General features: G+C 44.7%; 1 protein-coding gene across 7 annotated transcripts in view; it reads left to right on the forward strand.

Annotated features, from left to right (window-relative positions):
* TSNARE1 (t-SNARE domain containing 1) overlaps positions 1 to 21,788 on the forward strand; it is a 507,873-nt gene that overhangs the window by 112,447 nt on the left and 373,638 nt on the right. For all 7 annotated transcript variants that reach the window (XM_056332139.1, XM_056332138.1, XM_056332137.1 and 4 more), the window contains one exon: positions 2,563 to 2,685. In XM_056332139.1, the coding sequence (XP_056188114.1) occupies positions 2,601 to 2,685 (85 nt within the window). In that variant the 5' untranslated portion in view covers positions 2,563 to 2,600. The remainder of the gene's footprint in view (positions 1 to 2,562; positions 2,686 to 21,788) is intronic.

Raw genomic sequence — 21,788 nt, forward strand, 5'->3', positions numbered from 1 at the left:
GTGAATCTTCATCTGTTTCTTGTAGTGTTCAGGGGTTGTGATGAAGAACTTAAATCAAGACATCGTAGATTATACTCCTGTGGTGCTTGTTGTTCTACATGCTTGACGTGATTGATTGTTGTGTTGTTGAGTGTCTTGGAAACCCTTGGTTCGTAGATGGCATCTTTTAACTTCCTCTCTTGTTTGCTTCATTTTCTGTCTCCTCAACGCGCACACAAATACACACACTCATTCCCTCTCTGGAAGCTTGGGCTATTGCAGGGTGGCTGCTGTAGGTTTGGACTGAAGGCCATTCTCGTAAAATGAAGGATTTATGGCCCAGGGGCACCTGCAGCCTCAGATGCTAATTATGGGTGTACGTGGTACACTGAGGTTGGGTAGGCAAGCTATACTCGGGATTTTCTCCACTTTTAATGGATTTACTTCCCATCCCTTGCTCTCTCAAAGCAGTTGCACTTTCATCATCTTTTTAAGTGTCTTACCCAATTAAGGGAGGATGGTGAGTGATTTTCTTTAGTCCTAGAGTTTCCCTGTCTGCCAAATCTCAGCAGTAATTTTTTGCTTGGTTTTGAAACTTTGAAAGAAAAAAAGGAGAATGAAGTACAAAATTGTCTGAGACCATTAGGCTGTTCCCAGTACAGTCCAGAACAGGGAATTTGTGGTGTTTTTCTCTCCATGGAGGACAAACCAAAGGAATAGTTGCAAGTACACCGCTGTGTCAGTGCACCCCAAAAGAGACTTCAGCCCTTTCTGGGGCATCTGTCAATGCATACATCAGGTCACCACGCAACATGTAGCCATGTGTCAAGAAGCTCTTACAAGTTGGAGGCTGTTCCCAGCTCTTCACATGTCACAGGGATGGCTGGTCCAGGCCGTGCACAGTTTGAGTGTCCAAGCCCAGGATGGAGCACTGCATCTCATGTCATCCAGCCTTATACCCCAACATCTTCTTAGTACAAGAAAGGCATGGAGCTGTTGGAGTGGGTCCAGAGGAAGGCCACAAATGGTCAGGGGGCTGGAACATCTCTCCTATGAGGAAAGGCTGAGAGAGTTGGTGTTGCTCAGCCTGGAGAAGAGAAGGGTCCAGGGTGACCTTACTGTGGCCTTTCAGTACTGAAAGGGGACTTATAAGAAAGATGGGGGACAGGCTTTTTAGTAGGACTTATCACTATAGGGCAAGGGGTCATGGTTTTAAACTAAAAGAGATTCAGACTAGATACAAGGAGGAAATTTTTTTACGAGGAGGGTGGTGAAACAATAGACCAGGTTGCTCAGAGAGGTGGTAGATGCCCCATCCCTGGAAACATTCAGGGTCGGGTTGGACGGGGCTCTGAGCAACCTGATCTAGTTGAAGATGTCCCAGCTCATTGCAGTGGGATTGCACTAGATGGCCTTCAAAGGTTCCTTCCCACCCAAACTATTCTGTGATTCTGCCATTGCACTAAAGAGGTTGCAACATACTTGTTGGTGAGGGTGGTTTGTTGGCCCAGTTTTTTGGTTGTCCTTCAGTTAACAAATGACATTTGTAAGACAGAGCAACTCCCTACATGGAGGGCGGGTGTTATTCTTGGTCATCTCACACCAGTGTGTCCTCTCCATGGGACTCTCCTGTGCTGCTAAACTGCGGCATTACTGCATTGCTGCTTGATGAAGGGTTACCCAGTAGCCATCATAGTCGTCTACCTGTTTAGGTGGTAGACACACTTTTTTGGGGTGTTTTTTCGTAGCCTTGGCGTAAGGAGGCAGCAGACAGGGTTGGTACGGTATCATACCCCAACTGATGCAGCACCTTTATCTCTTCTTTTCTTTGCCCTCGTCATCTCCCTTAGGGTTGAACTATTTTTAACATAAAAGTCTTGGGACCTTGCTGATATGCTGGAGGCTATCTGGCCCCATGGTGCACCGACGCCTGTGGATGGGGAGGTGGGAAGGGGGAACAAGTAGTCTTTCTTTGTCAGCACTGCATTGATTTCATTCTGCTCCCGCTACCTTGGGTCTTGCAGTGTTGTGGGTTTTTTTGTTGTTGTTGTTGTGTTTGCTTTTTTTTAAACAGCAAAGAAATATAACTCTGGCTCCAATATTTATACTAGAGGCCCAGGAGCTTATAATATAGCAGTAAACTGTCTCTTTTGAGAGCTCATCAAGACTGCAGTATGATGGATAGACTCCTAGCCAGCTGTGTAGTGGTAATGTTCCAGAAGACAGCATTACCTTTTTTTGATCGAGTGCCTAGTTTTTGCCTACCAGCTCAGGATCTCAAAGCACCTTGTGAACAGCAAGGAATTAAAGTATTGCCGTGGCTGAAACAGATAAGTGATTGCCCTTTATCCCTGGAGAAAATAAGGCATGGGGAGGTCAAATGATTTGTTTGCCCCCAAGATCAGCTGTAGTCTAGGAGACCTGGATTTTAGTGATTTTATTTTTCACAGGTGGGTGGCCTGAAGTATGGAGATAGTCCTAAATTTTTTCCTTCCCCTTTTTTTTCTTTCTCCTTTTTTCTTAGAATACTGGGCTTTAACTGACTTTTAACGGTGTTTTATTGGTCTTTTTCTGTTTTCTTAGCTTTGAAGTATAATCCTGCATCCATTGCTATCTAGAAAATGTCTTATGGATCCATTGATGGGAGTGGATTTGGGAGCAGGAATCCATTTGGAGGCCCTTCAAGACAAGGCTATCAACCTCTCGGTAAAGTATTGATCCCTTGCTGTAATTTATTCTGCTTGACTCGCTGAGGACTAAAGTTTTACTCGCCTATGTTCAGTGTGGCTGATGTATAAACATAACATCTTCCTAGAGGTCATTTCTGAAAACCAAGCTTTCACTGGGTTCAGTTTGTATGATGAGGCACCATATCCACAACATGGAACAGCAGCACTGATGAGGATTTTGGAGGTATCTGGGGGGAAATACAAGAAGAAAAGTAGCACATTTTCTAGACCTGGTCATGACCTCCGTCATCTACCCAGCACTCTTGCAAGAAGTTTGTCTGAATGGTTGCTCTGCGGTGGGCTGCAGGCACACAGATGATGGGAGTAGACGGGAAGATGTGCAAAGGGCAGTGGGCTGTGCTTCCACAGAGGGTAACTTAAATGCTGTGGAGGCTGCTTGAATCTGGGAAGTGTGCTCAGATGTGGCAACAGGGTCAAAAACTTGTTCAGGACGTGCTGAAGCTATAAACAGCGTCTTGCAAATGACTGTGGATTCTATTTTTGTGGTACGTTTTTAAGTAAAGACCAGATGTGTTTTCCTTACCTGTAGCCCTCTTGCCCCAAAGGCCTCTAGAAATGCTGAAGCAGCATGAGAAAAGCATTCAGGTGTCCACCTGTGTATCTGAAATGGTCTCAAATGTCCAAGTCAAAGCCGCGCTTCATAGAAGCAAATTCATAATGTAACTGTCATAATGTGGAGCGTAGCTATCATTATAACCTCCTGCTTTAGCGGGTTGAAGACGTTGACTCTACCATGTCCCCTTCTTGAGACAGGCAAGTTGTAGGAGGCATCCTTTGGCAGAAGGACACTGCGTAGCGCAACGCTTGTCCCTGTTGACGTGGGGCTGGCTCGTGCATGGAGGTGGAAGGTAGGTGTCATCCTGCCCACTTCTGAGCTGCTGTTTGAGAGGCCAGCCCATGTGGGCATGGGTAGATAAGATCACATCTCCAGCTGGCCAGATGTGCGCCAGATCCCAATCCATATGGGCAACTGCTGTAGGGCCAGATCTGGGTTAATCTAGTGTGGCTTTTAGTGAGCCTTGTTAGCTGGAGTATTATTTTTGCATTTAATTTTGCACCTGGGTCTGGCTTGTGCTGCAGGGTGAGGCTGCAGTGTAGGCAGGAGTGGGAGTTCAGACCTCTGCAGAAGCATCAGGAGAGGGGATCTTGTAGCGTTGTGACAAAGGGCTGTGTTAGCACTTTGCACAAGGGAACACCACCACTGCTCTCTTCAGTTGCCTTTTGACTGGGCTGTTCATTAATGCAGCCTAACTTGGTTTTCAGGTTTTGAGGCTTGCAAAAGTTCTTCAGGAAACATTGTTTTGCAAATAGGTATTCCCCCTGGATGGAAATAGAAAAAAAGACATAGAGGTTTCTCTTGCTTTTCTGTTTTTTTATGAGTTTGGGTTGAATTGTGATTGTTTTTTTTTCTTTGAAGATGGAGAAGGTATTGAATTAAGCACGAGTTGTCTGTTCAGTTGTAAATAGTGATTTTTAGGCTATTCTACAAGGCAAAATTAAAGGCATAAAAGCAAGAAAGAATGGGATACTTGGGCACAATGAAAGAACCGTATGAAAAGAGAATTGAAATGTGGACTAGGCAAATGATGAATCTCAGTGCATTGTAGGTGATGTTAAAAAAGCCTGAATACTCATTTTGCTGTATGAAAGGACCACTTTTTTTAATGCAAATGCACAGAATAATTCAAGTCACTTTCAATCTCTAAATATTTGAGGAGTTACCTCATTGTGCCCAGCTTGCCCATCATTTAGCAGTTACTGATGTGACGCTGAAGCCACCCTCAGTGGATTGCAAAAAGCAGCTGATGTAGAAACATCAGCTTTCTCAAGACAACTACAGTCTGTTGGCTGCCCAGCCAAAGCCTGTTAACATGTTGGCTTACGTCTTTGAGTTGAGTGCTGGCTTCCCCTCCATACATGCCGACATCGTCTTGGGTGGCATGGTGATGGACACGTCTCCGAGGTCCTCCAGGACTGATTTTCCCAGCAAACCAAAATCAGTTGTGGACTTGCTAAATACCAAGTTGGTTCCTTGGCTGGGCATTGCTGTGGAAAGGCTTGCAAGGGAAGGAACAATTGGTTGTGTTGGCCAAGGGCAGCCTGGAGAAGCTCTTCTCCTTTCTGTGCATCTCAGAGATGTTCATCTGAACCTGTGTAGCTCCCCATGCTCCTTTACCATGGGAGTGTGAGTAAAATATGCCGCATGTCTCTTGTTGTAGTATCCCCAAATCCTGTCAGTGATTAAGTGTTGGGAGAGGGGAATGCAACACTAATCGTCTCCCTCCTGCTTCTGAAAGATGGATGACTGGCTTGTGGAGAAAATCCGCCTGCTGTATTAGATCATGGTACAGCTGGAACAAAAGAGCGTGGCCTTCCTGCTGGCATGCGTATGTCTGCTCGCAGGGGGAGCAGACCTTGCTGGGCATGTGCTGCATGTGCTCCAAACCTCCTCTTCTTTTTATAGCTAATAAATAAATAAAGACAGGTACCAGCATCCTATACAGCAAGTAGTTACTGTCCAACGGCAGTGTGTGGTCCAGTGGTAATTCAGGCACCCAATAGAAAACCCTGAGATCCTGCAACAGTAAAAGTGATGGGGATGGCACTGCTTAATAACCTTCCAGTAATAAATCGGCATGGAAATCAGGTACAAAAACCAAACAGGTTCCCAGCCCCAGCTCGCCCAAGAAGCTGGAGGCTTGTCACAGCAAGTGATTAGACAGTGAAATGGGAAAAAAACCCCACCAACCCCCCTGGAGACTTCATTTTTGAAATCTTTATTTGCATGAAAAGTGGCAAAGAAAATAGGGCTTAGGTTTTGGTTTTTTGGGGAGGTTTTGTTGTTGTTGTTTGTGTTTTGTTGTTGGATTTATTTTTTTTTTTTAATAGAGGCAAGAGGGTGTCCCCTGTCCTAATACCCACCTGTCCATCTTAGCTGCATTTCTTCTGTGCTCAATCTGAATGTGTTGCCAAGGCTGGGAAAGATTAATTACTGGAAGGTGCTTTCCCTTGGCCCTGGGCCAACGTGATGATGGATGGACTTACAGCCCATCATGGGGCTAGGTGGCGGCTGCCCTTGCTGACCAGCCTAATTAGAGAGATCTGCAGGCTCCATTTTCAGCAGCTTTGGGAAGAATCCTGCAGGCAGGGTTTTTTTTTAATTTGGTTTGCCTGGGACTCCTGGGTGTCAGACAACTCTGGTTCAGGCTCTGCTTTTATGGTGTTGCTGGATATCCAGAATTTCTTAGGGGACAATGCTCCCACACCTCCAAAGTATACTTTTTTTTTTTTTCCCCCCTATTGGAAATTGTTGGGAGGAAAGAGAGATTGCACCCAGCAAAACTCATATGTTCTGTAGTCTTAACCAGGGACCACCCCAAAGATGTGTCATAAGTGAGACCACCAGGATTACTTGCAGTATAGCAGTTTAGGAGGTTGACTGTGTCATCCCACAGACACTGAAGAACAGCAAGGAGTGGCAAGTGGAAGAGTAAGCTTTGCAGTTGTATGACATGCCCTCCTCCAGCAGTGTCTATGTTTCATGTCCTCATTCTGCTCCAAAAATCCCTGTAAACCCAAGTGTTACCCTGTTTGTTTGTAGGAGCTTCGCTGGGCTTCAGCTGTGCATTGGTGTTGCATGGAGAAGTTGTAAATTAGGCAGTAGAAAGCTGTTATTTTTCTTTTCATTTTTTAACCTGAGAAATGAAAAAGATTGAAATTACTTCAGAAGGGGGTTTTGGTTTTTTTCCAGTAGTGTGACTTGTCAAAAATAAACAGAGACCAGGCACTGTGCAGTAGTAGGAATTAAACCCTGAATTCTCACCATTTTGATGTGTGCAACATGCATCCTCTACCACGTTCAACCTATCTTCTCCAAACCATCTTGTGGAGAAAGGGAACAAAACGTGCTGCACACAGGGAAGCATACAGGTCAAGGAATTCAAATATCTTGAATTAAAATACTGCAAGCCAGGAAATTTTTAACATTTGTTCTATTAACTTTACTGTGCCCTGGACATTAAATGCCAGATTTGAACAGGTGAGGATAATTTCATATTCCAGAGGTGCAGGGTTTCTAGGTGTGCTCAAGGGACCATTGGATCAGTGCTTAATTTTAGTGTGACTTCGTCTAGAGCATTTTTCCTTCGGTTGCTCATGAAGATACTGTGTGGGACGCTGGCCAGAGTTGTACTCAAGATATATTGCACATGTGTCTTTCTCCTTGTCTGCTAGGTTGGTTATCTTGTCACAGAATGAAATTAGATTGGTCCATGTAAGTTGTTCTTGGCAGTGTTCACTGGGTATATGTCACCTAATTATCATTTTGATACTTAGCAATTGTTAAATTATTTGTTCTAACATTTTTCCAGGAATTGGGTCTGTCATTTTCTTTGCCCTTCCCTCTCTCCCACCCACCTGCCTCTGGAGTGGAAAGACACATGTGAGTGCTGGCAGTGCTGTCTCTGTCCTGTCTTAGCAGTTGGACCCATCCTTCTGTCCTCTTCAATCCTTTTTTCTCTTTTCCTAGCAGCTTTGGAAAGTGATTTGTCCTCAAAAATCCCATCATGGGCTTCATTGTTGCCTTCAGGTTGGCAAAGCCACAGAGCTTATGTGCTGCATGGGAGGAGACGTTCACAGTGGTCGTGACCCCTTTGGAGGGATGGGGATGGCAGGAGCTCTGCTGGAGACCCAGGTCCAGTGGCTAAAGCCACGGTAGATGTTCTGTAGACAAAACTCACTCAAACACTCACTTGTGAACCGGTGCTGTGGCCTGACCACCACGTGGTCTGATGGCAAACTGTGGGAAGGGATCTACGGCCAGCTTTGCATCTTGATACTACAAAGTGCTGAAACACACAAGAAACTCTTAAGTACACAAAGAGTCCCCGTGAGGTGAATTAGCATTAAGCAGGTGGTTAATCCTTTGACTATATTAGGACCTGAATACTTTTTTTTTTGCATTAACTTCTTAAATTACTTCCAGTACTTGCAATGCTTTGTTAAAGGGGCACTGCAACCCTTGGTCATTGCAGCGTATGCCTTTGTCCAAAGGGTTTGGAAGGTGGTCTAGTCTAGGTCTGGTTGTGGCAGCTGTTCCCTACTGGAGCAATGAGGGACCCAGCCGTGCACTTAAATGTTAGAAAGAGTCAGAAGCAGTGAAAGAAAGGAAGAACAAAATCTTTGAATCTTTTAGGGAGATTCAAAGCTATTATGCAATATTAAGGGGGTTTCATTCAAAAGTTGTAACCTTTAAAACTGAAGTATTAAAGCTATTATGCAATATTAAGGGGGTTTCATTCAAAAGTTGTAACCTTTAAAACTGAAGTATTAGACCGTGTCTTGGTCACGTTCAGTAATACAGCTGAAGCGTGCTCTTGGAACGGAGTCCCATCAAGTGCAGAATGGAAGGAAGGACTTGAAATGCGCCTTTTTATCTCCCCAGGAGTTGATGGGTTTACAAATACTGTTCCAAGGTTACCACCTGGACTCTAAAGAGGGTGGTCTAGCTTCTATTGGATACAGCACTAAACGATAAAATGGCTTTTCAAATGGCGTGTAAAAGCTTCTGAGAGTCTCAGTGATTGACTTTTACTTCTAAGTCTTGGGTCCTGTCCTATTTTCTTCAATTTATGGGGATACAGAAGTAGAGGACTCGGGTTGTCTTAAGTAAGTCACTGATTTCCCTGAAATAAAGTGCATGTCAAAGCCCAGATGCGAACAATAAAAATAAAAAAATGTAGTAAGATGATCTCGCCCACTAGACAACCTCACAAAACTTTTTTGTGGCATTTACTGAGGAATTGTTTCATATTGTTTCTTTGCTGTTGTGTAAGACTTCCAAACATTATAAATTTATTTTCTTAGTCCAGTTTCACTAACTTTAGAGGATATTCTCTGGTTTACATCCAGTTCTTAGAGATTTTAGCAGTGATTTAATGAATTAATAAGTCTAAACATAAGAAAACATGAAAAAATAATGAACAACATGCTTTATAGTAAAAGGAATTGCCAGGAGAATTAACTTTAATACATGAATTAACTTTGAAAATGTTTGTTTTGAAAACCTCTGCCCCATCCCTTCTGGCACTTCTAACATGATAATAAACGTTTTGCTGTAGTCTCAGTATTTCAGGGAAGTTGAGTCGTTAGGCATTTATTTATACAACTAGCAAAACCAGAAGACACCATTCGAAGAAATGTTGTAATGAAATGCGTGAGCGTGAGTTGACAACCTCATAGCATTTATTTATTTTTTTAAACACAACAAAAACCAACAACAAAACCACTAAAACTAAACAAACAAATAGACGAAAAGCCTCTTGGGTAAAGATATATTTTTTACCAATATTATTTGTTAGTCTTGGTCATTCAAAGCCATTTTACTGTAAACGTGGAAAAATCATGCTGGTGGTCCCAATGTTTAACAGAAAAGCAGAAAGCAAAGAGCTGGCCTGTCCTTAGGCATTGTTCAGCTGGAAATGCATTTAAAGAGCTCATTGTCTCAAAATAGTTTGCTGCATTTACCACTCAATTACAGTCAAATCGGAAGTAGTTTAAGAAGATCATCTCCCGCCTGTCTGCTGCTTGTATGTAGAGGTATCTTGATAGGGAATGCAGAGCAGCAGGAATGTGGTGCTGGTTCCTTTAGTTTCCCTGTGAGTGCCTAGCGGTGAACCCCAGACCGGAGGCTGTCCTCCTGGCATGTCTTTACAGGTAGATGCATTTCCCTAAAGGAGGGGAGAATGTCCTGTGCTTAAATTTCAGCTCCTGAAATTAATACAGCTCAATGCTTTGTGCTTCTGGCTGCTCCTGCAGCTGGCTGAGCTCTGGCAGAGCCAGGAAGGAAAAGCTATTCCTTGTCTCAGGTGCAGAGCAAGGAAAAGTTAAGTTTTATTGAAAAAAATAAAACTCAGCTATTGCCTCACACAAAGTTTGTATTAGTTCTTGTTATTCAGACCTAGACAAGACGTCAGCGCTCCCAGGATTTCTTTAATACTGTCGGTTCCATCCAATTCTTCTTTGCCAGCTTTCTCAGTTGCGAACAACAGGAGCACTTTTCTAGTTAGGAGGGCAGAGGGGTCTTTGCTTTGGAGCCCTTGTCCAACAAGCCTTGAGTGAGTGCTTGGCTGTATTATGAAATTCTGCGAGTGCTGCAAGGCTTCCTGGAAGTTTTCTGTATCCCTGGTCTTGTACCCTGTGCTTTGCATCCTGTTCTTTGCATCTTGGCAGTATCAGATGCTTGGATCAAGAGCCTTTTTTAATAAACCCTGCCTACAAATAAGTCTACCTGAAGCAAGACATAGTTGACACTGAGCGGTAGGATTACTCTGTAACCTGCTATGAACATCTGTCCGTGCTTGCTGCATGGGGATCCATGGGAAATAGGCTGAGATTGGAGCTCCTCTTCGGCAGCTGTTTGCTTTTCCATCAGAGCTGGCTCACCATGCATGTCCCGATGCTCACCTATGCCTTGCTGTGCCATACAGATGTGCTAGCAGGGAGCTTACGGTCTGAAATCAGTGGCAGGGCAGCACAGAGCTTATTCCCAGGTTTGCTCTCAGTGTGCCACGTCCAGGGCTGCCAGGGCAGTGTCTGCGTCCCAGTTGGCTCCATCCAGTTGGCTCCCCAGGGACAAAGCAGAATCAGGCTCCAGCCAGGCTAAATGCTCCAGCCAGGGTTTTTTCTGAGGTTATGCAACTCCTTTGTACAATGTTAAGGGACACACACACACACACACACACACACAAATTTCACTGGAAAACATCTCCAGGAGGAGGCTGTCATTGCTAGCACAGGTTTATCCACTCCACGTTGTACTCCCTTTATCAGAAGGTGTTGGCAGTTTTTATTGCCCTTGCAGCTTGCTAAAAGGCCTCTTTCTTTCTTTTTTTTTGTTGCTATCTAGGTTCCGGGGTTTTTTTGGGGTTTTTTTTTATGTGCATATCGGGAAACCAAGTCAGTTTGAAATTAAATTTGACTTGCTCTGTCCTAGGTGGGATTGCAAGGATGTTAATGTGCAGTGAGTGATCAAGTGCATGCTCTGTCTCCTCTGCTGTTGCTGTAGTAGCCCCAGTAAATTTGGGAACAGACATTATTGATTGTTGAAGGAGAGCTAGAACAGTATTTAGTGTGACTTTACACTGGCCCAAGAATTCCCCTGTTATGAGTTGGCCATTAGCACAACTCTGGTTTTTAGCAGGGGTGATGCTGTGCTGCAACTTTTGGCTGCAAAGCAAAATTTATATTAACTGTATTGCTTTGAGGATTCTTTCTTTGTTGTTGTTGTTGCAGAACTTCTTCTTGGAGTTTTGGCTGTAAGACTGAGCAAATCCAAAGAATCTGAAACCTGGGGTGAAGTTTATGAAGGGAAAACTTAACTTGTGCTGCCTGTGCTGTTGTGATAGGAAAAGTGGGTGCTGCAGGGCACACTGGGTGAGATGCAGCTCTGTGTAATTGAGAGGTTGGAGCGTATGCACATCCAGTGTTATAGGCAAAAAATAGATATATATGTATATAAAAATTAGCAAAACCTCTGTGCATGAATGCAGCTTGAAGCCTAGCAAGTCATTAACCTTTTGGAGAGCACATACGCATCCAGGCCCTGCTCCGTCACTCGTGATCCCACCTCTAGATCTCTGAGCCTTCAGGAGGTGGGAGTTTTCTCCTCCTTTGCTTGCATGACCCTGGAAAACCCCACAGCATCTCTTGGGAATATCTGGCTGAATCACCTGCTCCTCTTAAAGAAAAAAAAAAAAAGGTTACATACTTCTTTGTCTGTCTATAAGAGAGAGCTAAGGTATGCATTTTTAAATGGATTGTTTTGGTTTAACCCCAGCTGGCAACTAAGCTCCTCACAGCTGCTCACTCGCTCCCTCCCAGTGGGATGGGGGAGAGAATCAGGAAGGTAGAAGTGAAAAAACTCCTGGGTTCACATAAAGACAGTTTCACAGGTAAAGCAAAAGCCACATGTGCCAGCAAAGCAGAGCAAGGAATTCATTCACCATGAGCACCATGGGCAGGCAGGTGCTCAGCCGCCCCCGGGCAGCCCGGCTCCATCACGCCTAAACGTGACTTGGGAAGACAAACGCCAACACTCCAAACATCCCCCCCCCCCCGCCCCTTTCCTTCTTCTTCCCCCATGTGCTGCATGATGCCATGTGGTCTGGAATACCCCTGGGGTCAGCTGGGGTCAGCTGTCCCGGCTGTGTCCCCTCCCAGCTCCTTGTGCCCCCCCAGCCTGCTGGCTGGTGGGTGGGGTGAGGAGCAGCAAAGCCCTTGGCTCTGTGTGAGCGCTGCTCAGCAGGAACCAGACATCCCTGTGTTGTCAGCACTGTTTCCAGCACAAATCCAAACCACAGCCCCATACGAGCTACTGTGGAGAAAATTTACCCTATTGCAGCCAAAACCAGCACATAGATAAACACAAATTTGTTTTAAACCTAGGTGGTACCTAATAGCCAATCTATTGCAAAATTTATTGTTCTGGGAGTAATTCCAGCTGGGATTAATATGCTTGACACATCTATCGCTTTTTCTTTCCTGAAAGTACATCAAAAATACTGAGTCTGGGAGCTGCAGACCACTGGTTTTCAATACTGAAAGAGGAACAATTTTTTTTTTAATTATTATTGTTATTTTTTAAACATGAGTAGAGAATTCTTTTGAATTTTAAGGTTCTGGACTTGCAAGTTGTAAAGTTCCAAGTCTTTGTCACCTCTGCTACTAGTTTGTAGTGAGGTCTTGAGCAAATCTATCAACTAACTTCCCTGTTTTCTTGTTTCCTTCCCCTCCTGCTGTCGAGTATTATCTAATGAATTAAATTCTGAAGGAGGCAGAATATGTCTTAATCAATTAGAGGAACAGAATTTAGCATCCTTTGTGTATGTGTGCTTTTTCCTTTCTCTCTTTGAAGAATCAAGTGGAGTTTTGTATTTGCTTATGGAGATTTATATAGACACTGAAATACCGTAGTTGTGGATTTCTGTTCTGCCACCTAACTACAGTGATGTATTTATTTGCAAAACATATACAAACTCACTTCTGTACATTTTGGAGGAGTAGACACAGCTGACCCAAATATGTATGACACAAATGGAATTCAAGTTGAGTAGAAAAAAAGGAATAAAACTTTCATCTGTACTGTCAATCCAGAAATATCACTGCTAACTGTCTTCTTCCAAGATGATGTTTACTTGGAGCCAGACACTGGCAGCTAGAAGTGGGCAGGGATTAAAGATAAACAGTGAGGAAGGCCTTGCCAGATGTAAGCAGGTAGATTGGGGATTAGGGCGAATTAGTGTGGATGGAAAGCATTTAAGAGCAAGGAAAGATTTGAAATTGGATGTTAGGATGTACGTGTGCCAGATCTTCCCAGAATTTCTCTCTGTGATTTGGATATTAATGGCTGGGATTCATGAGCACCTTTATTGTCTGGTGAAGTGGCTGAAGGTAGTGACAGTCCTACACATGTTTGGGGGTTTATGCGTGGAAGAAGTGGTTTGCATAGATTTTGAGGTGTGCAAGTGATTGTGTAGGTGTTTCTAAAACCAATTTTCCATCGCTTCCTGATCCCAAGCTGGAAAAGACAGGGTAAAGAAGGAGGAATAAATCAAGGCCCTGCTGATTTATACATCAAGGACCAAATGCAATGAGCTTAGCCAGGAATAGAGTACAAAGTTGGCCACACTTGACATCTCCCCTCCTGCTCATGCCTCATGCTGCTGAACCATGGCATGGCAGCGGGAAAAACAAGTGGAAAGTTCACAGTCTCTTGCCCCTGCAGCAGCTGGAGAATGGCTTTGCCCTGTCCTGTCCCTGCCGTGTTTCATCCCCTGCAGAAAATGAGTTTTATCCTTATTTGATGGATGAAGGATTTGGATTGTGGAAGGATTCCTGCTCACAAACCATACCCATTGCCTGCTGTGTTTCCCTTGGAGATTATATCCTAAGGTTTGAAGCTGGCACGGTTTTCCGGGAAAAGGCTTTCTCCTCCCCATTTCTGACCTGCAGTGTTTTCCTTAGTCAGACTCCCTTTGCTCTTACATCTTGGTTATTCCCTTGAAAAAGTGATAGCCACTGCATTTCTTGGCTTGCAATTCGCAGGACTTGCTCTCGTCTAGCGCTGTCCATCCTTTGAGCCAAGTTGTTTCTGTCCTGGGCTCAACCTTCAGCTTTGCTACTGGGATTTTTGAACATCTGTACAGTAGAAACCCAACAAGGTATAAATTTGCTTTTAAATTTTAAAGGAGGTAGTTGAATAAAGCAAAACTTGGCAGTGGACAGTTATGTAGGTTTTCTTTCTCTTCTTTTAGCAGAACTGGTTAGCAGCTATCTTTTATGGATCTACCTCTGTCTTCTGCAAGGATGGTTTCTTAGTCTGGAGAAGCACTTGAAGAAAGCCTCATTTCTTCTGTCCTGTAGCTGTGGGAATTTGGTACATGTTGTATCATGGACACTTCGACTTGTCTGCAACTTCTTCCCTTGGCTGAGCTGGAAATGAAGCAGCTGGAGAGGGAAGTAAGGCAGGTTTTGCCCTTCAGGGTACTACTTCTCCGTACATGGATGTCAGGGCTGGAGAAACCAGTCCTGAAGACTTGTAGACAGTCTTGATGAAACATGGATCGTGCTGTTAGTAATGACTCTTCAAGCTGTGAAGAGCGGGACACATCTCTCACAACCTTTAGCTGTGACATCCCAAGCAGTGCATGCATTTTATTCTGTGGTTTCCATGCCTTTCTGCAATGCACATGCTTTCTTGCCCCAAAAAACTCATTTTTTTAAGAGAAGGTCAGGGTCAAAGACTAACACTTCTTGTTGTGTCAAGACTATTTGCTGTTGTCATCCGTCCTAGTCCACAGAGACACAGGGGATGGAAAGAATAGCTCTCCCCTGGTGACACTGGGGAATGTCCCAGTTCTTCCAAATCACAGAGCAGCTTCCTTGGGCTAATGTGCTATTTTTAGTTTTAATTGGTCTTAGACTATCTGAAAAATTTCATCCTTTTGCCCCTGCCACAGACCTACATGTCCAGCAGCCAGGCATGCTGCCATCTTGCCAGATGGCTGGCGGGGCAGTGACCAGCACAACTGTGTCACATCTCTGCTTGGCAGCACATGTTCCCAGGTGACAGTCACCACCCGCTTTGAGCTTAAAACAGAACTAGGGATTGACAAAATTCCTGTGCCTGCTTTTATCCAGCCCCACATAGCAGTAATTTCATTGAACGTCATGGAAATTATGCCCACAGCTGCTTTATAAGCAGGTGGGACTCACAGAGAAGGTCCTTGTCTTTGAAATGTGCTGGGAGAGCAGGAGGTTGGCTTTGGGGTGTCCTCTTATCCAGACCCCAGGCTGGTTTCATGCAGCATCTTTAGATGAACGATGTCGAAACATGTTGTTGGGATGTCTGTGTTTCTTTACCTTTCTCTGGCTGCTGAGGGCCAGAACAGGATGATGAGACTTTATTTTCTTTCCATGTGAATGTATCCTAAGTATGTGAAAGATGCTTTAATTCCTTCTAAACACAGTATTTTTAATGGGAATTAAGCCTGCAGCACACTGAAGTGGTAGGCAGGGATAATTCTTGGGAAGTACAGTACCAGGATTAAAATATTCAGAGTGGGCTTTGTTTCAGCCTATATCGCATTTTCAGAAATACTTTTAAGGTCAGATCTCACAGGTCTCCAGGTGCTTGATGATGCAGGTAGGGATGTGGGAGTGGATAGTCCAAGGCTGCTTTCTGCTCTGGAAGGCTTTTAAGGATCTCTTGAAATACTATCTTTCAATGAAAGGCTTGTTTATATAGCCAGTCAAACCTGAGAGCCCCTAAATCCCTTGGTGCCCAGAAATGTGCTGAAACAGGATATTTCACAGAAATATTTCAGTGTGTTTGGCCATTCCTTACTTTGAAAGCTTCACCCGGAGAGATCTGGGAGTGGGTTTTCACAGAGACAAAGATCTTCCCATAGATAGGGATATACCTTCCTGTTGTGCAGACACATGCAGGGACTTTGGTTAGGTAGGGAGTTTTTATTTTTTTCCCCCTCCAAAATGTTTTGCTCAGGTCCTTAAGAGGCGTGTAGAAGATGACTGAAGAGCTGTCCACAGGCATGCTGCATAAAATACTATATTCCTTCTCCTTTCCTAACAGAAATACAGAAATGGAAGCAGAGCAACATAGAGGGGCAAAGATATGTAAAGAATATTCTTAGAAGTCATAAATCCCTCTTTTGGGGCTGGGAAGAGCACATGCCGTGCACTTGCATGTGAAGTGGGTCTGCTGGGTATGAAGTTTTGTGGAGATAAGACTAGTGGGAATCCCCTTCCCCCAAAACAGAGGTTTTGAAGGAAAAAAATCAGTCCTGGGTGCCTCAGAACTTCAGACCTACCATATTTGTCCACATGTATGGAGGCAACTGAAGTGATGGGCTGAGGAAAATGAACCTTCTGTATCATTTTCTCCCACTCATCCCCCCACACCTCTTTTTTATTGTTATTTTCACTTCTATAAGGTGGTATGAAGCAGAGATTTATAAAGAGGATTTGCTGTAAAGTACAGTTTGCAAAGAACTTGGGTTTATGACAAAATGCTGCAAAAACCCCTTTATTGCAATCATATAGTAGACAGTGTTTTAGATTTATTTCAGGTACTGCAAGAGTTAAGCAGGTTGGAAAGAGGAGTTGTCTGCTGCTTTTCCTGAAGTGCTTTACCAGCCAGACAGTAGCCAGATGGCTGTGCCTTTGAACAATACATAGATAATACCAAGCCAGGATCTAATAACAATAAAACCATTAAAACTATATAGAATGTGCATACCTAGGGGGTATGGATGTGCAGCATATGTATGCGTGTGTGTAAGTATGTTTTTGAAATGTAATTTGGAGCTTTCAGTCATACTGTCATTCCATTCCTCTCCTATTACAGTCTGACTGCTAAAACAAAGTGCTGTCTATTAATATATTTTTTAATTTTGGATTGTTAACCGAATTTCAGTTTTTTTCATGGAGATTTATTTCTTTTCTTTTTTCTTCTTCATGGGGTTTTCACACATCCTGCTTAGAAGAAACCATGCCCTGTTGACATCATGACAGGGAGAAAAAATGCATGCTTATGTGCAATATTAATAAAACAGTCACTGTTGCAAACAAGAGTTTCCTTTTGGGAGATTGAACTTCCTGGAGATCAGAGAGTTTGGACCACGTTGGATTTGGAGGATGCCTGGCATCGCCCCCTAACAAGATGAGGGTTTTTAATTGAGTTGTTAGCGTGTCTTATCCCAGTGCTTTTTTTCCCCTCCATACCCTCAGGTTTGATGTGGTAAGAATCCAGCTTTGCTTTATTTTATTTTATTGGGTTTTATTTTGATGATGTCTAATTGGGCTGCTTGTCTTGGTGCTGCTCTCCAACTCTTTTGTTTCTGGTTGAGCATCCTGAGCTTTTTGGTCCATCTCTGTTTTGTTATGGCCGTGTTTTACTTCTTCCAGGCATGTGCAAGACCTCCTCAAAGCTAAGGCAAGAGGGAGGAGGAGCAGGCCAGCGTTTCAGCATCACGCTAGATGGTGGCAGTGCATGTCTGCAATAGAAAGCTTTATAATAAAGCAGTCCTTGTAGCATCTCTCTGCCTTGGCCTTTGCAGGAGGGTGACTGTGAGTCAGGCAGAAGGAATTCCCTGCCAGTGGCTGAGGGATTTCGCTGCCATAGCCCACTGTGAATTCCTGTTGGCGGAAAACAAAAGCCAGCCTGCTCTGGGGAGAAATAAAAATCCCACCCTGCTCTGTATCCATTGGTTTAGGCACAGCATGGTCTCCCCCCCCCCCCCCCCCCCCCCCCCCCCGCTCCAATATTTTTATTTTCCCCCCTCGGTTGTTTCTTCCTCCTTCTTTCAGCCCCTTTCTCCTCACATGCCTCTGCTGCTTTTCTTGGCCAGTTTTCCCAAAGCGAAGGTAATGACATTGTTTTACAGTGCTGTATAAATACTTTCCTTAGTTTGGCATGAGTATGTTTATGTCGGCATCCCTGTCGGTGCAGACTGCAGAACGGCTTCGTGCTCAAGCCCAGCCATTAATCTGAGCTCACCTGGAGCAGGCTCCGGCTCTGAGCTGCATCTCCATAGGAAGGGTGGGTGGTGCAGTCCTCAACCACCAACACAAACCCTTCCCTGCACTCGTGTTGGTTTTAGAAAGTCCATTCCATCTTCTCATCTAAGATGGAGACCATTACTTGTCAACTTAGACGGATTGTCCCGCATTAACTGTGTGTGGGAATATGTTGTTGTCATCCCTTGAAGCCCTTGCAAAAGATGCCTGGTGTGGTGGACTTGTGACTGAGCTGCAGTTTTAGCATGGTAAATAGGTTTTTTCTTTGTCTGCCTGCTGAAGGACATGGGCATTGTTGTCCTGTAGAGAGAGTCCTCTTGCCCAAGGTTGTCATAACTATTTCTCATGAAACTGTAGAAACCCTAAAGATGGTATTTACCGGCTAGTTTGCTGACTTGTGTTTTCAAGTGTATGACTGTGGCTCACTGGATTACCTTCAGTCAGTCAAACATAGAATTGAAGAATCATTTCCACTGGAAAAGACCTTTACAATCATCAAGTCCAACTACTTAACCCAGGACTGCCAAGCCCACCAATAAACCATGTCCCTAAGTGCCACATCTACACATCTTTTAAATATCTCCAGGGATGGTGACTCCACCACTTCCCTGGCCAGCCTGGTCCAATGCTTGACAAGCCTTTCTGTGAAGAAATTTTTCCTGGTGTCCAATCTAAAACTCCCCTGGTGCAACTTGAAGACATTTCCTGTTGTCCTACTGCTTATTACTTGGGAGAAAAGACAGACAGCTCACCTCACTACAGCCTCCTTTCAGGCAGTTGTAGGGAGCCACAAGGTCTCCCCTGAGCCTCCTTTTCTCCAGGCTAAACAGCCCCAGGTCCCTCATCCGCTCCCCATAAGACTTGTGCCCCAGACCCTTCCCCAGCTCCGTTGCCCATCTCTGGACATGCTCCAGCACCTCAATGTCTTTCTTGCAGTGAGGGGCCCAAACTGAACACAGGGTTCGAGGTGCGGCCTCACCAGTGCTGAGCACAGGGGGACGATCACTGCCCTGGTCCTGCTGGCCACACTGTTGCTGATACCAGCCAGGATGCTGTTGGCCTTCTTGGCCACCTGGGCACACTGCTGGATCATGTTCAACTGGCGGTCGACCAGCACACACAAGTCCTTTTCCACCAGGCAGCTTTCCAGCCGCTCTGCCCCAAGCCTGTATTGTTACATTGGGTTGGTGTGACCCAAGTGCAAGACCAGCACTGAGCCATGTTGAACCTCATACAACTGGCCTCGGCCCATTGATCCAGCCTGTCCAGAGTCCCCTGCGGAGCCTTCCTACCCTCCAGCAGATCAACACTTCCATCCAACTTGGTGTCATCTGTAAACTGACTGAGGGTGCACTCAATCCCCTCATCAAGGTCATCAATAAGGATATTAAGCAGGTCTGGCCCCAGCCCTGAGCCCTGGGGAGCACCACTCGTGACTGGCCACCAGCTGGGTGTAACTCCGTTCCCCACCACTCTTTGGGCTCGGCCATCCAGTGAATTTTTTACCCAGCGCAGCGCACACCCATCCAAGCTGTGAGCAGCCAGTTTCTCCAGGACAATGCTTCCTGTGCTGTGGGAAACTGTTAAAGTTTTACAAAAGCGTGTTTCTGTGTGCCTTGTGTCCTCGACATGGAAGAGTGGAGGGAGGAGAGTGTTATCACCACTTCCCTGGAAGATTTCCCTCCCTGCCCTGCCTTGTTGACAGGAGAGTGGGCAGGAGACCAGCTGAAGGGTTGGGAGACTTTGCAGACTGTTACATTTCTTGTGCTGTTCTTTTTAAAGGCATATTTATTTATGCCTTTAAATGTCTGGGATGTTTTTTGGGTGCTGGTCTGCTTTTAAGCAGCGTCTGTGTCAGATCTCCTAAGTTAAGCAGGAGAGGAGGGGAAATCTCTGCAGTGACAGAAGATGAAGGTGATTTAGTAGCTGCTGGTCCTAATGGGCTGTAACACAGAGGTCCCGACAAATACTTCCAAGGAGCAGATACCAGATTCCGGCATGAGAAACAGCTCCATTCCTGGGAGGAGGCTCTACCAGGCCTTTTAATGACCCCCAGTGGCCAGGATCAGTTTTATCTCATCTGCAGCTTTGCAGAAACATGTAGCCATGGATAAAAGGCTTTGCAGCAAAAGTCACGTACGGAACTTGGCTGTGCAGGAGCCAAGCGCTGAGAAATAACGTGCAATTAACGCAAGCTTGGGACCCGACCAGAGTTTCCTTGTTGCAGTGCTGGTTACTGGGCTGTGGCATGTGAATGCTTCCCCACCAGCTTCAGCTCAGCTTCCTCTGCCTGTGCCCAGATTTAGAAGATCAAAAAATAGATCAGGATATTGGCTGTGTCTTCTGGGAGGAGCGACACTGGGTTTGAAGATGCAGTCATGTAAAAATAAAGAAGTGAAGGCTGGTGTGCACTAATGCAGGAGCTGTTCTGCAGCTCTTTTTCTTTCATTTTTTTAATATGCATCATACCTAGTCTTCAAACTTCAGTGCTTTAGAGGAAGCCTGAAATTAATTCTGCATTGGGATGTTCTGGCAGGCTAAATGCTTTGCTTCCTTTTAGAAAGGATGTTTCCAGTCCCAGGTTGAATGTTAGAAAAGGTAAAATGCCTACTGACACCTGCAGACACCACAGATTTGTATTTTAGCTCATTTTCTGTGAAACTGCGATTTTTGTCATCTCAAGTTGAGGGTCAGCACAGCTGCCAGGGCAGTAGCAGGGGTTTTGGTGACTTTTCATTATGAAGCTGCCCCGTGCATGGCTAACAAACCACCTTGGGTATGTCGAGGGTGGCTGTGATTCAGAAGGTGATGACATGTGGATGGAGAGCACAATGAAGCAAATTAAAGCAGCTCTCATGGGACACCCTGGTTTATGCCTTGCCCCAAAGCTCCTTGCAGGGGTGGATCTGGCAGCAAACACATCCGTTTACTGCCTTTTCCATTTATTTGACAACCCCACGATGGGAGATGGTGCTTACCCACTCTAGGCGAAGAGCTTCTTGTACTGCTTCACCTTTTGGTGTGCCCAGCGGGAAAGGATATGGATTATTCACGTTGTTCCTCTTTCTCCTCTGCAGCTGCTGTTCCCTGCTGAAATAGATATCAAACTTGTGATTGCCCTACTAACAAGTAACTTGTAAAACTTGCTGCTTCAGGGATCCAGAAGGACGTTTGAGCTGGAGCAGGGAAGCTCGAGAAATAGCTCAAAGTACTTGAGCATGTTTGTAGACACTTTGTTTTTCCCTCATGACTTGCACACATGAGGCTCCTTAAAACACTAGGCTCTATAATCGCATAGCCTAGCATTAAACCATGTGGACAGATTATTTTATATGCTTTGGAATATAGCTGTTAGGGAGTTGTTTTGTTTGTTTGATGCAGAGTTGTTCACAGGAGACTCAAGCTACCCATCGATGTGTGAAATATGCTATGGAAACACATCACCATGGCCTAAGGTTCATCTGAGCTCAAAGAGGCACAAACTGTTTCTGGGCCCCGCCAAAATATGCACAAGTGTAATGGTGAATCTTTAAGGATAAGGAGATTAGACCCTTTTGATTTAAGGTATAAAAAGAATTCTCCTAAAAAAATGAAGGCTTTGAAGGACCATTCCTGTGTAGGCTACCTCTCCATTTCTGTAGCTTGTCCATAGATCCCGGAGGCAGATATTGAAACACATGAATTTCTGATCTGGTCCATTGGCTCAGATCTTGTATGATACCTGTGCTTGCCTTGGGAAAAAGTTTTGTTTGGGGAAAAGCTCTCTAAATTCTCTGCTGGAAGTTGCTTTGGAAGGCCAAGGAGGATAAAGATGATAAAGAATCAGCGGATGTCTGCGGAAAAGGATTGTGTAGATTTAGGGAGATTAGAGACAAGGCAAACAAAAACGCCAAGTTTTACAGAAGTGGTTACAGTATCTGGGTGGGACCTTATTAATGAATAATGAAGCAGGCTGCAGAAGAC

This window comes from Falco biarmicus, chromosome 3, assembly GCF_023638135.1.
Source record: "Falco biarmicus isolate bFalBia1 chromosome 3, bFalBia1.pri, whole genome shotgun sequence".
Taxonomy (NCBI): Eukaryota; Metazoa; Chordata; class Aves; order Falconiformes; family Falconidae; genus Falco; species Falco biarmicus.